The sequence below is a fragment of the Lonchura striata genome, chromosome 9 (assembly GCF_046129695.1).
Source record: "Lonchura striata isolate bLonStr1 chromosome 9, bLonStr1.mat, whole genome shotgun sequence".
NCBI lineage: Eukaryota > Metazoa > Chordata > Aves > Passeriformes > Estrildidae > Lonchura > Lonchura striata.
Window position 1 is genome coordinate 13,263,303 of NC_134611.1, and position 22,972 is coordinate 13,286,274.

Genomic DNA, 22,972 nt, shown 5'->3' on the forward strand with positions numbered 1-22,972 from the left:
AAGTTCGTAGCGCTGACACTGCCGGAGCTCAGCTCCTGTCATGGGGCCGTCCGTGAGCGGGGCGGGGTGGGGGGGGGCGGCGGGTGAGTCCCGGGGACCGGACAGGGGCGACCCCGCTGTAGGCCGGGAACGAAACCGGGCGGCCCGGCCGTTCCCCTTGGGCTCCTCCCGGGCCGCGGTTCCCGGCCGCCCCCGGCGGGAAGGGGCGGTCGGCGCCCGGCGGTGACACGTGGGCTGCGGGCAGCCGGGGCTCGGCTCGCCCTGCCCGCTGCCAGCGGGGCTGGGGAACTTGTCAGGTGCCGCTCGGTGCCTGCTCGGAGGGAAACGGCGCCCGGCCCGAGCGTGAGGCGGCTCTTTCGGGCGTCCGAGTTATTTCCGTGTGTCCGGTGTGTTTGATGCCCCCTTGGCCTAAGGGCTTGTGTGGTTTGACTTAAAGGGCTGGGGCTGGACGTGATCAGAACGCGCCTAGCGTTTCTAATATCCATTTAAGACTTTGAATTCAGTTCAGTTTAGTAGCGAGCTGTTTTGGAACGATTTTAGAGCAGTCAGTAGGTGTCTGCACAAGTTACGAGTTTTTAAACAGCTTTAGAAGAACAGCAGCTATTTAAATTCTTACAAGTAATGGTGGAATGGTTTAAGAGTGTTGCTTAAATATCTTTTTATATTAACATGACCAGGTAGGTCAGCCTGCCTTTCCCCGCCCCCGAGCTGTGAGTGACACAAGTGTTAGTAATGTTGATAATACTCTGAAACGTTGCAAGTGCCTGAGCAAAGTGTGGAAATAGCAAAGAGGGGGAATGGAGATAACAGCTGAGATAATTGGAGCGCCATCAGAGCTGAGTTTACTGTAGAGTTGACATTGATTCTATAAAAATGTTAGGTGGTTATGAAAAAAGCTTATGCAAATGTTACTTCATGAATGAAGATGACTGGTATTGCAGTTAAAGGTTCCCCGTAATGCTTATCCATTTGGAGACTGGTATCTCAAACTTCCAGTTCCTGACTCGGGAAGGATACAGGTGCAGAGCAGTGGTAGGAGCAAAAAAATTCCCAGATTTGAGAGGAGCAGCTTTTCCTCACGCTCTTTCACATAATCTCTGGAGGAAAGTCCCTTTAAGAAGAACTTATTAAAAATTTTGTACTTAGAATAGAAAGGCTTCAGGTGATACTTCCTTATGGTGTTAGGGGTTTTTTTACAGCTGTTTGTAGGGAAGTGCAGTAGCCCTCTGCATTTTTTACTCATCTGGTTTATAGCCTTAATCCTATGTGACACAGAAGTTTCCATTGCAGATATCATACGAGGACCTAAAGTGAAAATATGCAGGGAACAGATGGCATTTAAAAAAAACCACAAATCCTGTTTTTTCTGCAGTGTCTCAGAAATATGAGGAGCAGAATGCAGATGTGAAATACAACAAATCAGATGGAAGTGCATACTTTCTGAATGTTTGAAAAAATCTTCACTTTGACAATATTTATAGGGTATGATCACCTTGTTTCACATATGTGACTGGTGCATGGTGTTACTGAATCTTGACGTTCCTGTTTTAAATTAGGAAATTAAGTCACTACAGGAAAAATAATATTCACTAGTATTTTCATTAAATGGAAACAGTGTTTCAGGAGTTATGGGATCCTTAATTTAATACAGAAAAATGCTGTGGTTAGATCTGTGAATTTCTTCAGGAGTGTGGGATGTCAGATAATGTAGTTCTTGCCTTTAAAAAATGAAGAAAAACTATTGGCTCAGGAGTTAAAGTTACCTTTTTCCCCCCTCAGTGTTAGGAGTTGTTTGAAGTTAGTTGTGTAACTGCTGAATTGACTTAGCTGTGAAGTGTACTCCAGGGTGTGCTTTGTTTGTTTGTCTGTACGAAGAGATTTGGAAAAGGGCTGACTCTGTTCAGTAGAGCTGAGGCTTTAAAGCACCTCTCCTGCCGAGTGCTGGCTGTGCTTGCATGGACACAGCTTTTCCTTACAGCTCCATAGAAACCAGGGGGTGACTGTTGCTCTAGCTTACCCAGTGACAGTCATACTTACTGGATTTTGCACTTGATGAGGTAGTGTGTGTACCAGGAAGTTTGTCTGGGATTTTTAAGTTTTATGTTAAGTAGAGGCAGGAGTTGTTTAGTTTTGGTTCTGCAAATTCAGCAATGTAAGTAGACATTTTACTCTCACTTACCTAGTGACCAGGATGCCAACTCAATCATGTGTGCCTTTTGTTTCAGCAAGAGGAATTGAAGTTCATGTTCTCTTTGCTCGTCAGATTTGATGAAAAGCAGTGAAGTTAGCAGAAACATGGTCCTGCTCAGAATACTTCATGAAAGCCAGGATGTTGTTTAATTTGTGTACTGTAACTTTATATGTTCCTGTGAAAATGTGCCAAACTTTAATGAGTTACTGTATGGTCAGAAGATATATCTATGGTTTTAGGAGTGGATTTAGGTAGAGATTCATAGTGGCTAAGTGTCCACTGCCCTGTGTATGTACAAACACTGGGCAAACCTGGAAGTTCTAGATTAGGCCTGTGAGTGTATAGTAAGCAGGGAGGGAAGCATTTTGGCTTAATTGATCATACACGTTAGTGATCAGGCTGTATCCCTCCAAACTGGAAATTCCTGATTGAAGTGTGCAACTCCTTCTATAGCTGGTCTTTGAAAGTCAGAATTTTCACACTTGATACTACTTAGACCTTTCTATTATTAAACAGCAAACAGTTTTGCAAAGTGTTGGTTTATGCAGTTCTATAATGTGACTAATCTGAAATAGTTGCACTTCCAAGGTCTGGCTTAACAAAAGTGCTTTGAACCAGTGCAGCCAAACATAACTGAGGTTTTCTGCAGTAAATGATGCTCAGAAAGAAATATTTTACAGCATATGACCTTGTGCCTCAGGGACTGTTGTACATTAGGGAGTTCGCCTGGGGCAACTGAAGTTCTAGGACTTGCAGACATTCTAGCAAAAATGCCAGTGTTGATTTGTTTTCTCCTTGAATCTTGTGATCATTTCCAGTTTGCTGTTTTGCATAGTTTTATTCTCCACACTGGAAGGAGGATCTCAGCTCTGTGGTGTGATGTTAGTGGCACGTGATAAGAAAGTATGTGTATAATGTTGTCTAAATGTCTCTGGTTTTAAGAATCGCCTTTTTTCAATACAGGAAGAAATTAGAAATTTAAGTTTTATTTTTGGCGTCTCTTCTAGGTTCTGGATATCTGTGATCCCCTCCCCATAGCATATTTGCAACATACAGAGTATGTGGCAATGAGTGGCCCTCTCTTGGAATTTTGTCATCTTTAGTTTGTAATGAGCAATTAACTTGTAAATAAAGGACTGTGTCTGCCAGGGAGGTACATGGTATTATTCTGGGCACAGAAATTATTGGTATTCACAAAGTTGCTGGTGAAGGTGTATGGTTAAGATTACAACAGGTCTCCAGCCTTTCAGCAGAGAGGAGTGTTTTGCCATTGTGTTACAATGCGTCATCCATCATCAAGGGATTAATCAGGACTCACGTGAGATGATCTGAAAAGACCTTTGATGTTAATCTTAAAAAACTCAGCAAGGATTTCTCATCCTGAAAATATTGAATGTGTTATGATCTTGACTGTTAATTTGGGGAAAGTGTCTTTCCTCTACTTTGAACTCCAGTTAAAAGTAGAGAAATGGGTTAATGATAACTTCAATGTCTTCAGGTTGACTGGGCCTTCTGGAATGTATCCTCTAGTATTTAGGAAGCTGATAGCCCATGGGGGTGGGAAAAGTTCCAGAATGCTGAAGAGTTGAGGAGCATTTTCCCTTGCAACATCTAGAAAAAAGGCAAGACTTGGGTATGTCCAAGGGAAGAGCATTCACATCAGGGAGTCTGTGTCATGTACTTTTTGGTGGTTTCACTTCCCTATATTGCAATAATGTTCTTACTGAACACACAGATAATGTGATCCTAACAAATTCAATAAATTATCTGAAAACAATAGCTTTGGATTCAGCCATTTTGGTGTAGATGGGTTCAAATTACTGTGTTTTGGTATATTGCCTACACAGACAAGTAGCAGCTGGTAGGGAAGCAGTTCTGTGGGGGAGTATCCTGGGGGTTGTAATGGTTCCTAAATTATCATGACTCAGCAGCATCACTGTCATGAAAATTCATTTGTCATACTGGAACATACAGAAGCATTTTAAATAAGGCAATGAAGCAGTTTCTCCATTCTGCTGAGGAGTGGTAGGTCTTCAGCAGGGATTATCTTGTTCAGTTTGGGATAATGTGATATTTGAGAAATTTATGGCTGTGCAACAAGATCTGTAAAGAAAATAATGAAGTCTGAAATAGTGAAACTATAATTAAGGATTGGGGAAAAAATTGATTGGTTAGCTCTACAATGGTTTTATACATCATGTTTCATCAGACATAAGCAGGTGATATATAAAGCAGCTTAAAAAAGTTAACCTGCAGGTACAACTGGGAGGCAGCTCTGACATTCTGTCACTGCCTGTGAGCTGTCACACTTGGTAGGTGGGTCACGTCAGTTTTTTCATCATTGATGCTTTGAACTTGAAAGCTTGATCTTTGCCACTAAATTTGACTGGTTGAGGATGGGTTGTTTGTTTGGGTATTTTTGTTGTTGTTTTTTTTTAAGCATGGGTTTATTTGATCACAGAATATGATAGTAGATGATTTTTCTGCTGCCAAGCAGTGATGGGGTACAAGGTGGTCTGTGGGACTTCTGCCCCAAAAAAACCCCAACACCTGTTAAAGTTGTCTTTCAGTCAGGGAACACTGAATTTTTGGTCTGAAGAAAGTATTTCTTAAAAGGTATCTTCAAGGAGAGTTTAGTCAAGTTTCCACATCCATCATGAATAAAACAAGCAGTTATGAGTTGAAATTGCAGCACTACATGTTCAGGTGAGATGCTAGATACAAGGACAGGCTTTCAAGCCATGGAATAACCAAAACAGATTGTAGGGATACACTGGAGAATGCTGTGTGCTAATCTGGTTTCATTTACAGCTTCCAAAAAAACATTCCAGTGGGGGTACATATTAACTGCATAATGAATTCCAGTCTGCTAATAACAAACTCGTTTCTCTGATACTTCATGAGACATTTTAGGATTAATTTTTGGAACTCTGCAGGCTGAAGATCACTGTACATATTGGTGAAGAGGGGAGCATTTCTTAGTTGACTTTCAAAGACATCTGATGGAAGAGAGTAGAGCTAAATTCTTTTAAATCCCTGAAAAAGGTCTTTAACCATACAATGTATGAAGATTTTTTTCCCCCGACACGCATATGTTTTGCTTGTATTCCCTAATTTATGGTAGGACACCAGGATAGAAGAATGACAGTGTTGTAGTCTTGGCCTGCATAGATTACCTGGAGAAGAACAGCACAATAATTCTCTTCAAGATCTAAAGACAAAGCCCAAACCAGCTGGACAACATTTTGTCCATAACTCCTTGCTTGATTTTAACTCGGTTTCATGGACTAGATCATAGAGAGAACTCCAGGAAAACACTGTGAACATGCAAAGAGGATATATGTCCCAGCTGCAGCAAGTCATTAGATCACAGGACTAGAGATCACTTTTTCCCCTTTTTTTTAAAGCCAAGACCAAACTAGTGGAATATCTATTACTTTTGCAATTTATTTTTCATTTATAAGAGTTGTTTTAAACTTTGTGTTTAGTGGTTTTTCTGCATTGATGTTTGTTAATACTTTCTCAATCCAAGAAAGTGCTGAAAATGGTAAACCAGTGAAATGAAAACCATTTCCGACAATGTAAACTTTACAAACTGTAATGCAGGTGTTGTACACATGCTGAAAAGTGCTGAGTGAACGTGTCTTTGTCATGTCCTAGTTATAGACAAATAAATGTGGAGTTTGATCATACTGTCCTGGTCTTGATGTGCAAGGGTTTGGAAATAATCCAGGTGTAGGGAGGGACAGAGGTATGAGCTGTCCCTCAGTCTTGGCAGGTTGTGTTCAGGGGAAGTACCTATAACTGGAATGCACCTCCATTCCCAGTTTATAGTACTGGTCTTGTAGGACCCAGGCAATGGTATTGAGGGGAAGAATTAGTCCAGTACTGGTTAGGAGAATGGTCTCTTATTTCTGAATGTCCTCTGTTCTGTTGACTTTCAATTCTCCTTCCTCTTTGCAAATGACATGCCTTCTACTTGCTTATCCTTCATCTGGAATGCAGATCTGTACTTCCCTCTACTTGATTTGTAGTCTCTCTTGCCTTGACCCAAATATTTGATAAGTAGTCTGGTTGCATTTGAGGTTCTTTTTCAAAGGAAATGTGTTTTTCTCCACTCCAAACAGAATATATTTAAATGTAAATGTGCTATAGTAGCAATAATAACCCTGGTAAAATACTGGCTTATAAAATACCCTTAGTGGGAAATACCCAGCCCATTTTTTTAAGGTACTAGAGAACTACTTACTTAACTCCTGCTTACGATCCATCCACATTTCTGGAAGACAGGTAGGCAGGGTGTATGTAGCATCCAGTGGGGATAAGCCAGTAATTACATATTTGCAATTCTTTCCTGATGATGGAGAACATTATCCTGGTGTGTGCTGCTGTGCAGTAGAAGTGACTTTGTTCCTTGAGGCTTTGGGCAGACTGCACAGATGGGTTCTTCATTGCCCTTTCACTCATTCTGTCATGAGGGTCTGGGGACAAGAGTGGTACCTTAAAGGCATCCATGGCACAGTGCTGTGCAGTGCAAGCTTCTAGGCAGAACAGAGCCTTATCTTGACTCACTTGATTGTAGATCAAAGTGCAGTACAAAATAGATGTTTGATTTTATTCCTTAAAGAGCTAAAAAGACCTTTGGATTTCATTAAAATAGTAGAATATCTTCTGCAGATTTGAAATACCTTGTTCCATAAAATGCTAAAGCTGTTTGAAAGTTCAGAGTATTGGTCACATTTAATGCTATTTAAAATCTATTTCTTCGATTTTTATCAGTAGTGTCAATAGATGCACTTGTTTCAGAGAGGTGTATAGTCCCTGAAATGGTACTCCCTGTAGCAGAATAGGGCAGTAAACAGGTTTTTATATTTCAGGTAAATACCACAGTTCTCTAACATAAACAGTACTAAAGACAGTTAAAGGGGCACTGGAGGGAAGTGGAATCTTCACAGGCATAGGAGAGAGGTGTAAGGGATGACAGCATTGCCAGTGGCTGCCCAGTATGAAACACCCAGGGATAACTGGTGGTAGGCATAATATCTAGAAAGTCTGTGCTTTCCTATTTGATGCTTATGAGCACTATTTGAATCTTTTAGATTTTACATGTTTTAAGTGGCTTTATCTTTGTATTCTTGCTGCTTTGGGGAGTGAACTTATGAAAACCCCTTGGAAGGGTTCATTTTTGATGTATCACACTTGCTGGCTGAGGGCCAGAGACTTATCGTCTTACACAGGCCTCTGTACAGGTTCCCCAGATGCTGCCTTTTCCAAAATATGCTTTGGGCTTTTGAGTTAAGTACAACTTGCTTCCAAAGACAAGTTTGCTGGCTTTGTATGGTAACCTTGCTTGCAGAAACTTGGATCAACAGAAGCTTGAAGGGCAGGTGTCATTCAATCAATAGCATTTCTAAAGGTGATATTTTTGTCAGTGGTGTTTTCTTGTTCAATGAAGAATCTTTTTTGCAGTCCTAGAAGTCAGTTTTCTCTGATACTTGGTTGTTACTCTGGTATGCCTTTCTATCTTTAATTGCTGTCACAAAGGAAAAAAAAATCATCTGCTTACCCCCTGCTCTCTAGATCTCAGTATGTGTTCACAAGACTAGACTAAGGCTTTGTTCACTGTGTGGTTTTGTGGGAGTCTGTGTTTGTCCAGAAGTTTTGAAGGAGTTAAGACTGGGTCAGCATGACCTTGGAGAAGTGGAAAATAAGTATGTGAAGGAACAGGTTGTTTGTGAAGCAGAGCTGTGTGAAATATCAGTTGAAGGACTGTCAGAGAAAAGGGGATTAGGATATGGATGTGTCTGTGTGGACCTTTCTTTATTTTCAGTTCATTTAGGTTTGTCATCTGGTTTGTATAAATGGTCAGGTATGTAACCATTGGTATGATTTTCCCCCACTCTAGCCTGTTACTCTGGAAGAACTTTTGTGTGACCAAGCTTTGGGCATGTTTTCATCTTGGAATACAGATTTATATAGCAGTGTTCTGTCTAGAATGCAAAACAGTTTTGATGACTCTGCAAGATAGATTAATTTGCTTTGAACTTGAAAAATAAGGTGTTAATCTCTCAGTAATAGCTGCTTCACTAAAACATTTAATATCTGTATCTGGGAAGATTTTAGTTTAGTAAATGATTAACATTTTAATCCATCATTTAGTGTTCTAAAATGGGATCATATTTCTGTAATTTTAGAAAACCTGTTATGAGTGATGCTCTGTATTTTTATATACTAGATTTTTTTCAGCAGCCTGATACCATTTAAACAATGTTTTTCGCAGTATTTTTAATTAATAGGGCTGTCCTTTATATTTGTGCAGTCATTTTGGAGGGCTAACTATGGGATATAATGGAAAAAAACAAGTGGTGATGGGGTATCTGGGATATAGTTCTTCTGGTTCCTAATACCTCAGGTGTGTGAGCTGTACCAGTTGTATGTGCTATTCCAGAACATCTGTGTTTGTCCTCTCCATAGGAAGCTGCTTTTCAGTTGTGGAGACACAGTGAAGGTGTGTCCAGACAATTGTATTCATGGAAGTGAAAGCAAAAGGAAAGTCAGGGATTTTTGTAGATACTTTGTGTAGGTAAACTGGAAATGAATGATCTCACTTTTGAAGATGTGGCTCACAAGTTATTAGAACAACTGAATGAGTTACACTGCACTTGTGTCTTTTACAGTGAGGCCTAATAATGCATGCAAAGTTGAAGCAGAATTTATAATTATGTTATAAAAGGTATTTGCTGGCACAGATTGCCCAGAGAAGTTGTGAATGCCCCATCACTGGAAGTGAGCTACCTGGTCAAGTGGAAGGTGTCTCTGCCTGTGGCAGGGGGGCTGTAACTAGATGCTTTTTAAGTCTGTGTGCCCAGATATGATTGTCTTAATGAGGTGTTTATGTAAGACCAAGCCATATTCTGTTTGGGTTTTTTTCAGGATAGTGAAATTTCATGTGAGGCTTTTTGATATCCTTAAGGAAATCAGAAGCATACTTTTGACTCTTCCAGAGTTGGACCCCCCAGGCTGTGGCTCCCTAATTCCCTTAATGTATTGGGTGAATTGGAGGTTATTAGAAATAGAGATTTTAGTGAATACATATTGTAGTAATTCCTTATCATAAAGTAACATACACCTATTCAGTGACACTACTCTGAAAAGTAGCTAAGTGGAAAGTGGTCTGTTTTGAATGTTTGGGCATATCTGCTTGATTAAATAACTTTAAAAGATTTTATTCCACAGAAAGAAAACTGATGAGGGAAGTAAATTCTGTTCTGCCTTCTGCATCCATTAAATTGCTCACTAATGCTTCTGAATGCTTTTGGAACCCAGCTGACATCTGATCTTTAGGAATATTACTGAAATCCCTATTGACTTGGCTGGTTAGAAAAACAAATCTTTACTTCTTTGAAGTAAACGTATTTTATTTAGAGTAATAGATAGAAATGCAGTGAACTGAAACTGTGGCAGGGATAGACAGGTGTTGTCCTTATGACCTTTTACAGCTGCTCTTAACTGGATTGATAAATGTGTAATGAAGGGTAAAAATTTACTTTTATGCTGGTTTTCTGATAAAGGTTCTACGTCTTCATGATTTGCTGTTGCAGGAAAGGAGAAACGGAATTAGAGGCTGCAATCAATAGGACTCTTGTTAGACAGCAATGCTGAAGGGAGCTGGGGATGTTTGCAGGATACTGTGAAGCAGAAAAAACACCTTGTAAGATGTGTCCATTTCAGATATGTGCACTGCAGTACAAAATGTGGACAAAGGTTGGAAGCCCTAGTTCCAGATATTGCCAGAGAGGGGCTGGAACAGTCATGGCACAGCAAGCAGCCTGGAACTCAGGGGAGACTGCTTCCCCTTGTGTTTTTCCAGCCTTGTAGGCCAAGGCAGGAGATGGAAGAGGAAGTAAAAATGCACCAGGGCTAAGGCTTATCTGTTCTGGTTTTTAGGACTTCTGAAATATCTTGATCTGTTTCCAGTGAAAAGTTTCCTAGCTCAGTGGCTCTGATGATACGTAGTTCATCTCTCTAGGCGCATGTTCTGGTCAATGTAGGTCTTTCCATATTGAACCTCCTTGGTTCTCACTGCCAGGCACTGGGAAATGCTCAGCTTGAGATTCAAAGCTATAGAATCTCTGGTTTAGAGATTAAGTCTGATCAAGTCTGTGTTAGGAGCAGAAATGAAAGCAAGCAGAAGGCTGAAAACAAGCAGGCAACTCCATTCAACCGAGGTACCACAAGAACTTTATGGAAGGCATATTGGGAAATGGGGGTTTGTCTCTGACTGCAGATGTTTCTAACTGTGGTCTGTATCTCTTTAAATTGAACATGCTTGTATGTTCCTTCTATTTTCATGCCAGTTTTTAATATTTGTTTAGACAAATACACTATAAAATCTGGTATATAAAAGAACACCTGACGATTTTGTTTGACTCAGTGATAAATACCACTTTTACTTGGATGTAAAGTTACACAGTGATATTTAGTTGTGAAACTTAGGCACTTAACAAGGGAAAAATACTTTTGGAACAACAAAAACTTAAGAAAATAGGTTCCTTTGAAGTAATAGTTAAGATATTTTTAATGTTAAATGTAGAAAGTGATAATATAAATTGTTAACAGTTCTAATAACTTTTAAAAATAAGTGGAACCCGGTTGCTAATACAGAGTTTTAATTCTTTCTTGTACTTAGATTACTTACCAAAGACTTATCCATTTTGATGGGTGAAATAATACTTTGGGATTGTTGACAGGTAACTATTTTTTCTACACCAAAGCTCATTAATGTAGATTTCATTGTTCTGAAAGGTGGTATGCCTTTAGAGAACATTTCATTTAGTGATACTACTGTTATTTTCTCTTTTTCTGATTTGCATTACCAGAAATAATTCACATTTTAATTAATTTAAAAGGAAAGTGAGAATTAATTACATTTGCATTGGCAAACACTTTTGTTTGCCTTTTTTCTGGAATTGGGAGTGTCTACTGATGATCTTTGTCCTTGTGTTCTCTATAGTGAAGCAGAGATCAGTGCAATTGAACTGTAAATGCAATAATAGAAGAACTGAGTAGTTGTCAAAGGTCATTTCAGTTCTGTGTAGTAATAGGGAAAAAATAACTACATTAGATATTAGGAATGCACAGTTTTGCCACTGTATAAATGGGCTATGCTTCCAGATCTTGAACATTTGTTGTTGTTTTGGTGATGATGTACCTAAAGAATAGGGTAATGGCTAATAAGGATGATTAGAGGTATTCAAGAGGCTTCTGTGGATACTCTTAGTTTGGAAGAGGCATGACTTGATGAGTCTGTATCTTGGGTAAAATTCTGAGTATCATTAAAAACCTAATAGAATGTGGTTGGACACTTTGGTAGCACGAGAAAATATCCAGTTGAATTCAGCCTGGTATTTTTTTAAAACTCCAAGTTGACTTCTACATAAAGAACAAATAAACTGTGCCCCACTGTCATTTGGGAGGCAAAAATATATAAATGTGTCTGAAAACAAAGCAACTGAATAGATTTGCATAGAACTCTGACTGGTATTAAATGATAATACAGACTCTGCCCTAAAAGTCTGAGAAAGTATCCTGAGGGTCCTGATGCTGTTTGTTCTTGGTCTTGCACCTTTTTCCTCAAGAATTTATTACAGGTTGCTGTCAGAGAAGGTAATGGAGAGACTTTGGGTCTTTCCTGTTAGGACTTTGTGATGAGAGTGGTAGGTTATGGAAGTGGTCTCAGATTGTAGATGTGCTGTTGGACAGGATTCAGAGTGTGTGGGAGAAGGGGGCGTGTGGGCTGATCCTGGAGACTGAAGGGTTTCAGTGCTATTATAGTTTACAGCACTTCATCTAACAAGGTTTTTGCTTTAGCAAAAAGTATTGCATGTAAATGTGGCATCTGTTCTCTTTGTGCTGGGATGTGCCCAGGAAGGCAGAGACTGAAGAGTTGTGTATGTCCCTTCTGAATTTCGGAGTCAGGTCTAGGTGTTGTCCTAGGCTGTCTACTTGCATGTTAGGCACTGCTAAAGGAACTGCCCTGGTCACTCATCCTAACAGTGATATCAGAATAGCAGCTTAGGAAACCCAAATCTCTGCAAGATCACCTATAAGTTGGTGGTTGGAGTTTTACAGAATGTTTCACCTTTGCTTTGGTTGTGGTGAAATATAAAGGGAAGGCTCACAGCAACACAAACTGTTGATACGTTTTTCCCGTGCCTTTTCCAAAGGTACTGAGAACCTTTTTGGTAAATGGAACCTCGGTATTGTACTTCTTTGATGGTTTGTTTTGGTTTTTTTTTTTTTTTTTTTTGTGCTCAGGCCTTGTTCTTACTTCAAAACTGCAGTTCTGTGTTGTTCATTTATTTAGATACCTTAAAGCCAGAGAACAGTTCTCTGTGGGCTTTCTTTAGGTCCATTTTTCACATTGCTGTGTACCATTCTCAAGGTTCATTAAATCAATTTCTTAAATTTTTTAACTTCTATCAATAGCTTGACACAGCTTAATTGCTATACAGTTTGTTCTGAAAAGCATATTTATTCAGAAGGTAATGTATCTTGTTTAAGTGTAGTCAACTGCATTGACTTTGTCCTGTTTTATCTTCTACTTACTGTTCAAATGTTTGGTAGTAGACTTAGGTCACATCACTCCTCAGTTCTTTACCTGTACAGAGTTCAGCAGGATGGGAAGTCTGTTCTGTCTGCAGCAGATGTTCCATTATGTTCATTATGCACACTGTAATATAAAACCACACTTCTATAGATTAGAACTTTAGTTGTTTGCAATGTGTGATGCTCAATAGATTGTAGCACAGGGTGGGGTGCTCAGAAAGTTCTCAGGTCAAAACTGTGTGTGGTCATGAGCACACAGGTTTTTCCTCATCTTGGCTGGTAGATTATATGTGTTGCTTGTTCTTATACAACAGTAATATCTAGTTCCAGAAAGAAACAAAAAAAACATAAAAATGAAGAGGTTTATTAAAGGGGTGACCCAAAAGATATAGGGTAATGATTATTTTGCTGTTCCCCATGGTGTGTTTATTTTGAGCCTTGATCAAAATCACCTTTAAAACTTTTTGTAAAAGTAAAGAATGACATAACATACACAGGGAAAAACAAAACTGATCAAAGAATGGAACCGTATCAAACAAAGAAAACAAACTCGGATAAGTTAAATATAAAAGCATATTAAGGCACACCTAAAGGCATCCTATGAAACAGCTGATGGCATCAAAACAGTAATCAAACTTCTCAGTTACTGTTTCAGGATCACTAAACTACCCATTTGCTTGAGATGATAGCAGAATAACTCAGGTTTTGGTGTTGATGGTATTTTCCATGGAGTAGTTATTGGAAAATCATTTGTATTACTATCATCATCCTCTTGAGAGGGGACTCTGGCTGTACTGGAGCAGGTTATGAATGACGTGGGCATGTAGAGATGTGGCATTTGGAATGGCCAGGCCTACCTGCAGCCCAGAGTCTCATTTTAGCAGCAGGTTTTAAAATTGCTATGAAGTGTGGAATTGCTTTCATCAGCTGCATGCGATTTCTCCAGTCTTCCCTTTATTCTAATTGGTTTTGTTGACCTTTTGTGGACTAAATCTGGGAAGTGATCATTTAAAAGTAAAAATGCCCTTTTCAGGGACTCTTTTAAAATTAGATTATTTCAGGTTTTGTTTTGATCAGAGGTCAAATAGCTTTTGGCACTTGCACTATAGTTGCTCAATTTCTCTTTCTGTTCTTCTCTATAGTCATACTTTGTCATGTTTATGCCACTTGTATTGATGGGGTTGTGTTTGGTTTTTTACAGTGACGACAGTTCCTGTCTCACCTCTTTGATGGAAGAGGACTATGACCCAGAAGTGAACTCTTCACTGTAGAACAAGAGGCTCTTGTGGAATAATTGTGTCCCTTTAAAAGCAGCACCCAGTCTACAAAAAATAGAGTAGAAGAGATTATTTTTGGACCTGGCTTTTTTTGTTCATGTGACCTATGTTTCAGCATGTAAATGGTGAAAAACAGGGAGAACATTTGTGCCTGCTTCTGAGCTTTATATCAAATAGTGCTTAACTCTGTGGAGCATTAGCCAAGTTACGTGAAGATTAGAGTATATCCTAACATTCATTTTTTAAAATATTTTACCTTTTTTTAGCAGATGTATGTGATAAAAATGAAATTTATATTTTAAGAGCACTTGGGCAGATGCATCTTGTTTAGATCTCAGCATTTAGGGCAAACATTTTTATGTGACATCTTTTTTCCAGTGTGTTTGGGTTGATCTGCTGCAGATCATGAACTGTCCATCAGCCTTGAGTGTATCTGTTCAGTATTAACCATGATGTTGCTCTGAATGTTGTCATGCAGACTTGACAAAACTTTTTGTAATGTAAAGGCTGATTTCTGTACTACCACGACCAGAGGAAATTTAATGAGGTGAACGTGGGCGTGGCTTTTTAAAATATAAATTACCTTCTTAGGTATCTTTTTTTTGTAGTGAGAGTGCAAAGAGAGGGTAAAATGAGCAGCTGAGGGGGTGAAGGGCACAGTTGGCACGAAGTGCGGCCTCTCGTGCTCTGCTTCGAGACGCACTATTGCCTCAAGGCTGGCCTTCCAGAATTCTGGAGAAGGAAGGAACCCAGAGGTCACTGAAGCACACAAACTGAGGACATTGGACTGCAGAGGCCAAACTCAGGGTAAGTGATCATATGTATTTACTACTTTGCTTATACTGTATTTTCTTGTTTCTAGATAAATTAAAGTTGAAAGATAAAGCAAAATGGTAAATTGGACAACCCACAAAAAAAAGGTGGAATTCAGTTATACGGAGCAATATTGAAATGTTCATCATTTTGAGCAGTAAAAATTGCTATGATCTGTTGGAAAGAACATAGGGGTGAAGGAGCTGACCTGTTGTTGTCTTCCAGGTCTCTGATCTGCTTTGAATGTCTCTTAACATAACTAGTTGGTCATATTTGATTTACAGCCTCTGGAATAAAACATGCAGTCATCAACCCTTTGTAGACTGGGAGACAATGAACAATGAGGGATTGTACCCCAAATTCTGTCATGTCTTGATTTTTACATCTGCTTTGTATGGCTTTTCTATGCCATTGGTTCAGTTTTCTTCCCCCTCCACACCCATTCTGTCATGAACCTCATGGGTGTGTTAATTGTAAACAGGAAGTAACTGGGACTGTTGAAGTTCTTACCTGTTTCAGTCAGAGGAATAAAGTCAGCAGGAGAAGAAAAATGCTCAAGTATAATACAGAAAACTTCAGCACTTTCCCCCTCCTATTTATATGGGCCAAACTTTGAGAGATAAATTGTATTATTATTTCAGTTTGGATAAGATGACAGGGAATGTTCTCTTCATTTACAGAGCCTGGCCATGAGGTTTGATGCCTCATTTTATTGAAGGGAGACACTGGACCTAAATGGCGCAGCATGACTTTGTTCCTGCCTGGCTTAACTTCTCAACACCACAGTCAACCAAGGTAATGGTAATACAGATCAGCTCCTTTCACACCTCTGACCATGGGTAAGATCAGTGTGCTGGTTTCTCTGGGATTCTGTGTGAGACAGGTGGATTTGTGAGCCCTTCTGGTTAGATCCAGGCTCGTTGATGTTGCTGGCTAATCAATGCAGTTATGGATGCTCTATTGAAAACAGGAATGTGGGTGTTGGTGGTTTTTTCAGTTAGCAAAATGTCATTGCTGGGCTGACAGGCTTCTGGAGGGTCCAAACAATTTCTCCATTGCATGGCTTTACTTTCTGCAGTCCCCTGCAGCCACCTTTGAGAAACATGGAGAGCATCTTCCACGGGGAGAGGGCCGCTTTGGCGTGAGCCGCAGGAGACACAACTCTTCTGATGGATTTTTCAATAATGGGCCCCTCCGAACTGCGGGAGGTGAGTAAGAAGGATCAGGAATGCAGCCTAAGAGCAAACAGTTTGAAATATGCTACAGAATGAGGAATTCAGCAGAATATAAATATTTTCCCAAACTGTTTCTTTTCAAAGCATCCTATGAGGAAGTTGTACTACTCTCTTCTCCTTTCCAATGTGCTCAGGCCTTAAGAAGTTTTCATAGTAACTGTATGTGCATTGTGTAGCTTGATTTCTTTTCTGATACAATCACACGGTGCTTAATAAGTTCAGCTCAGCAATTCGTTAGTGACCACTAGCTGAACAACAAGAAAAACAACCTAATATTTCCACTATTCTGCATACTGTGCTGATTTTTTAATTTGCATCCTTATCTCCTTTTGTTTAGACTGCTGGCATCAGCCATCCCTTCTCCGCCATGATTCTGTAGATTCTGGTGTTTCTAAAGGAGCTCATGTTGGGCTTTCTGGCAGTCAGCCTGGCTGGCATGGTCCCTCACGGGGCCATGATGGTGTGAGCCAGCGTGGAGGAGGAGGAACTGGAGTTCATCGCCACTGGAATGGCAACTTCCATTCCCGGAAAAGTTCCGCCTTTCAAGAAAAGCTGCCTGTTGAATCCAGGGAAGAGAAGAAGGACGATAAAGAGCATTTGCAGTTTGAGGAGGAAGACTTTGTAAGTGTGTAGCTTCTCACTAGAAGTGGAAGGTGTGAGAAATGGCTTTTCACATCTTGTTTGTATTAACATTGATAGGTGGTGAGGATCTAGAATTGCATTCCATTCCATGTTTGAGACACAATAAATTTAACAAAATTATTTTGGCACTGATAGGATGCTGATTGGTACCCAGAGCCCTCAGTACTTGAAGACCTATTGGATTATGGGGTTTGGCTCGTATGTTTTGTCAAATGGTTATTGTGAACTCAAGGCTTTGTGACATTCAAGCTAGCTCTTTAGCATAACCTGTAAGGTGACAGAGGAAGAGTAGCTGTATTCATGGCATTGCTTACAAAGCCTTTTTTTTTGCTCCGAGAAATACATCTGTTCAGTTTATCTTCAGCCTGCCTGCTTCAGTCTTCCTGTCTCCTTCACTCTGATATGTGTTGGTGTTTGTGATAACCTTCCCAAGCTTGTTCATGACATGCTCAGTCTCTGGCCACCATCTGCCTTGAATCTTCTGAAACAGTGTTATCAGAGATGTTTTCCTCTCTCTCTCTGTTAATCTGTGGATCAGGATTTCTTGAGCCATTTCTTCCATCAACATCTCCAGTTTACCAGCTTGCTTCTTATTCAGCATTTTGATTCATGTGGTATTATCAGTATGATAGTCTCTTACATCCTGGCTCTATTTTTAGTGGAAGATCTTTAGTTTTTCAAACTTTATCAAACAGTACTTGGACTTACAGTTTTCATCCTTACCATGTGCCTTTCTTAATGCTAATGCTTGGAGAGATGTCCACCTTTTCTATTTTCTCTTTTCAATGTAATTCTATTTCTCCTGACCCCTGAAGAGTGTTATATTATCAGACAATGTGTTTTTCTTTCGGCATCTATTTCTTGTTGTCTCTTGGCTCTTCTTGACCAGTGTAATGAGGAGAATATCCTGTCAGGTTCTGGTAACTCTGTCCCTTCCTCTAATGCAGTTCCTCTGTCTTCATCTTCAATGAAGGCAGCCTTTGCCGCCTTCTGTAGTGAGAGGTTCTGGTGATGTGACACTTGTGTGCATCATTGTAATGAGGTTTTTGCTGTCTTACTCAGCATTTGTATTTGGAAGCCTGTTCACAGCTGAAATTGTGGCAGTTTGATGGCTTCTGCTCAGGAATTTACGAGTCAGAGTGAAATACATGAATACACACAGCTGTTTCAGCCAAAATCCAGAGCCTACACTTAAATTGCCACAGGAGGTAGTTTGATTTAAGCTACTGGGTTTTTTCAGTGAAGGGCCTGGGAAGTGATTGCATGCTCTTGTTCAGCTGCTGCTGCTTGGAGTAAGAGCCTGCATCACAGGATGGTTAATAGCTGGAGAGTGGGGATAAAGCTTGTGTGTGGATTTCTACTAGCTGATTTTTCAAGAATACTGTAATTCAGGCTTTCTATAAGCCTAGGTTTTTTTTGACTGTCAGAAGTCTGTCAAAATCTAGAAATATTGTAATGATTGCAACTGTGCAGTCTCTTGTTGTCTGTCTTGGTCCAAATCTTTCTTCCATGTCCTTCATTCTCTTTTTCAATGCCTTGATGAGCGCCTTCCCCAACTACATAGCTATTTTTCTTCTCTAATTACTTCCCTCATTTTTAAGATTATAATACCACACGCTGGCTAGCAGCAAGCTTTGTTTAGTAACTCCTGTACTGTCTCTGCCATAATGGTGAAACTGATGTATGCTGTGGCTAAGTGTGTAGCTGTTAGGCCTGTGTGGCTGACAGCACTTTCCTTGAAAGGTCTGCAAAGCAGGCTGTTAGTCTAAGTGTGAGCCCCCCTGCTATAAAACTGAACTGTAGTTAAAAATTGAAGCACTTAAACAGAGGACTTTCTGGTGACTGAGGCAGGAATTTATGCAATGGTGTGACATTTTTTCTTACTCTTATAGAACAGAAATACCTACTATTTCAGATGCTCACTTTTAGAGAGTTATGCTGTCACCATAGTAACTGTCATATGAGGAATTCATTAAAAGGAGGAAAAAGATGGCTGTATTTTGAACTGAGGTTATTTGGGACAGGGAAAGAGGAAGAGCTAATCGAGACCACTTGTCATTGAGTGCTTAGATTTTCTTCACTCTGCTTTGAGCTTGGACATGTCTGTAGTAGTTCCACCAAGCTGAATTCTGAAACTGAATTCCGTGTAAGTCTGCAGAGAGCAGTGAGTCTGCATGCACTCTTGTCCTAAAAAGTAGACTCTGAGGTTTGACATAACTTTAAATGTAGCTTTTTTTTTGTTAATAAATACATTCCTTTACATTATGAATCTAGTATTGCTTTGGGGTGTTTTTTTAATCAGCTCGTGCATAATTATTATATTAAAATATTTATTAAATGAAAATAGATTCTTCATATACTAATGATGTGGATTCTATTTTATTTTTTGAGCTGCTGATCAAATACCTTATATTTTTATATATGTACTGATTGGTAGAATCTACTTAATTATAGTAGAAGACTAGAGGAGTTATCCTGGACCCTCTGGTAGTTCCATTGGAAATACAGCAGAAACCAAGGAGAAGGCAAACTCGATTTTTGGATGTCTCATGGCAAAGCACTTTCTTCCAATTCAGCTGCTGTTCAGAGAAATCTGTCCATACTCTGAGTTCCTGGAAACAAAATGTTAACATTGATTATATTTTTGTTATATGTGACATAACATTATATTCATTTACATTGTCTTTTTACAGCCATCTTTGAATCCAGAAGCTGGAAGACAGAACAACCAGAACAAACCTTTAGGGACACCTTCTGGAGTATGGGGTAGGTAAAGGTCACTGTACACAATGCTGATGATGGAGCATAAAATTGTGACTGGTGTTTAAATGCTGGGTTTTTCACTCAAAAATATTTTCAAGATTTAAGTGAAGCAGTTTGTTTGCTTTCTGTCTTTGTTGTTTTCCTCCCACAATCTTCCCTAATCTCTTGGCCTTTTTGTTTATGTGAAACTGTGCTTGTCTTGTCACAAAAAAACAGCCAGTGGCAGTAATGTCACTGTTCTGTGTTCACTTCCTGTCGTGCTGCAGTTACAGTTTCACACAGACATCACTTGAAGGGCAGAGCAGGTTGGAATGAACTAGGCATTAGTTCCTGACTTGGGATCTTCTTAGTGGAAATACAGCAAAGCTGTCATAGTTCTGTGGTTTGAGCTTAGTTGATTTTTTAAACTCAGAACAGCCTTACTTTCAATCCTTATGTACTATGTGAATCTATGCCTTTAAAAGAAAGTGAAACAAGGTACCAATTCTAGCAGTTAAACACAGATTTGTTAATAACTAGTTCAATTAGTTGGGTTAGATACTGTAAATAGTACAAATGCAAAAGAAACTTAAAAACACTTCTTGCAATACTGTTGGGTTTTATTCTTTTTGCATGTTTGTCAGGTAGCTGTTGTTCTGCTCAAAACCTAATGACAACATTTATAGAGCTTTTATGTGTTTATACTATTAGTATTTTTTAAATTATGCTCCTGGAAATGTGTTTATTTGGCCTCAGAAACATTAACTGTGCTTGTTTGTAAAAGTGGTATGTCTTTTAAGGTATAAGTTATGTAAATATTTTTGCTGTGTTAGTGAACTAACAAAGCTGATCCATGGTTGTTCAAAAAAATGCTCATACCTGTTCTTTCTCTAGAATGGTGCAAGGCTGTTAACTGACGTCAGTGTAGGTTTTTCCTTTCAGCATCAAGGGAGCTCTTGTGTTTAAATTAGAAAAGATTATGTTTAGAAATCCACATCCAGTACCTTCTCAGAGCTGAAACTAAATAGCAGCTGATGGTCTCAGAATCAGATGTGCAGTGTCTGAGATGGGGAGGGAGGAACTGGAGCAGTGCAGTGAAGCTGTTCTGAAACTGAGTATCTGTATTTCAGAATCTCTTGTTTTGTTTTTACAGAAAACCCCCCTAGTGCCAAGCAACCTACCAAGATGCTGGTCATCAAAAAGGTTTCAAAAGAGGATCCTTCTGCCGCCTTCTCAGCTGCATTTACATCACCTGTTTCTCACCTGGCAAATGGCAACAAAGCCACCACCATTGTCCCAAGTGTCTACAAAAATCTAGTTCCTAAACCTGCAGCTCCTCCTTCCAAGGTACAGGGCGTTCCCATCAAATTAGTGAACTGCAGATCAAAGGAATCAACCTCCCAATAAGTAGGAGGAGTTGGAATCCAATAGTTTATGGGCAGTGGCTTTTACAGTAGAGGTCTATTTACTACTGAAGTTGTTGTTCTCTGTTAAAATGCCTTTGGGTTTGTCCATAGGGAGAACTAACCTTTAAGTACACTGCAGTCTATTTGAATGGGAGTGTCCTCATGCATGAGACAAATCCTTATCTTAATAAGACAAAATGAGCACTGCTGGAGAGGTGGAATGTGTACTGCTATGTGCTTGAACTGTTCACATGACTACCTTGAAAAATCTTTATTGAGTTACAATACTTTGATGTGTCCAGAACAATAGAGGCTAAGATCAGATTAGATTGTAACATCCTGCAATTCAGGTGTAATTTAGTTGAGGCTTAAAAACAATCTGGAAAAGCCATAGGGTTTGTGCTATAGTTCTTTTACTGAAGGAAATACAGTCATGCTAAAAAAAAAACAAGTAATTTTTTTCCTTAGTTCCAGGCTTAGTCTTGCCCATTTTTCCAGATAACCGACATGTATAGATGCCTTAGAAATTTTGAAGAAATAATAGTGGAAGTATTTAAAAAGCTAAAAAAAAAAAGGTAGCTAGGTTATTCTTTAAAAATATGTTCAAATACTTTGAGTACTAAAATGTATTAATTACTAATGCTAGCTGTGGCATTTCAACAAAATCTTCCCAATGATTACAGTAGATAATTCTTACATACTTCAGAGATAAAAGCAGAATAAGAGACTCACAGCTTCTTTTTGTAAAAGAGCAAGTTTAGAGCTTCTTTCCCTTTGTAAATTTTTGTTAATTCAGGTTACATTCTGCCAGCTACAGAAAAAATGTAGTGGTTAAAATGATTATCAAACCTTGTCTAAACACTTTATTTGACAGGTGATTTACTTTTTGGTGAGATGGGATAAGTTGACCCATTAGAAAGGGTATTTATAAGGGGTTTTTCATTCCTCACACAATTTTCAGTCCACATATGTTCTTGTTTAGAGTAGATGAACAAAAAGCAGCTTCTAATGAGTAGGGAGCCTCCTGTGGCTTTTATTTTTGCTTTTACAGCTTGATGGATACATGTGTAGATATAGTCTGACCTGGGTTAGTCTGGAACTTTTGTGTGTTCTTTGAAACAAAAAGCCAGAGACACAGTTTCTGACCAGACTGTTAGATTGTCTCTGGCTTCAAAGTAAACAGAATTTTAGTGAACCACAATGCATACAGCTTGACTGTGTTTATGCAAAGATCATTTCTGAGGTCTGAAAGTTAATGCTATACCAATGTAGAGACTGAGAGATGAAAATGCACTTCTGAAAGTTACGGGAATATGTGTTGTTACTGCTGGTTGTGATATACTGTTGCATTACAATGTAGAATTTGGGCATAAAAATCTGCTTAGCTAATGTAGCATCTTTAGGAGCATCTACAACAAGTGCAACAGTAATTGCACAGCAAGTTGCTCCTTGCAGCTCGCTGTGCAATTACTGTTGCATTTGTTGTAGCTGCTTCTGAAGCCCATGGACGGAGGTTTTTCATTCATTCAATCAAGGAGAGCTGCTCTCGAAGCTTTTGCTAACCATATTCTGAAATTAGACTATGTAGATTTTGATTCTTCAGGTAAAAAGAATACATTATTCAGTGCTCACAGTTGGAATAAAACTGACTATGATCTAAAGGTTCAGCATCCATCAAAATATAGTGATAGGGCTTTTTTTTTTTAGCTTGCTGTTACATAGTTCATTTGCATTCTAGATTATTTATCTGTATTTAAATCAGAGATTATGGCAATATGTAGAGGTACCTGCCTAAGTTCCTTTTAATTAAGTTTTTACTTCACTGAATCCAGTAGGCCTGGATTACAACTGGACTTAGACCTGAAATATTGCAATATTGATAACAAAGGAAATGTTCTTTGGCCAGTGGAAAAGGTATTAATTTTTAATATGTAGCCCAAGAGATCAGTCACATTAATCAGGCTGTAAATATGTACGTAGTGATTTACCTGCTAATTTCTAAGTGTTTACATACTGAGTGGTACTGCGATTACTGGGGCAGTGTGATATTCCTCGGTG

General features: G+C 39.2%; 1 protein-coding gene across 1 annotated transcript in view; it reads left to right on the forward strand.

Moving 5' to 3' along the window:
* Positions 1-22,972, forward strand: part of GPBP1L1 (GC-rich promoter binding protein 1 like 1) — a 31,163-nt gene that overhangs the window by 383 nt on the left and 7,808 nt on the right. Inside the window, exons 2-7 of the mRNA XM_021528612.2 lie at positions 14,001-14,883; positions 15,570-15,684; positions 15,968-16,097; positions 16,462-16,745; positions 19,460-19,532; positions 20,662-20,855. Of these exons, the coding sequence (XP_021384287.1) occupies positions 15,625-15,684; positions 15,968-16,097; positions 16,462-16,745; positions 19,460-19,532; positions 20,662-20,855 (741 nt within the window). The 5' untranslated portion in view covers positions 14,001-14,883; positions 15,570-15,624. The remainder of the gene's footprint in view (positions 1-14,000; positions 14,884-15,569; positions 15,685-15,967; positions 16,098-16,461; positions 16,746-19,459; positions 19,533-20,661; positions 20,856-22,972) is intronic.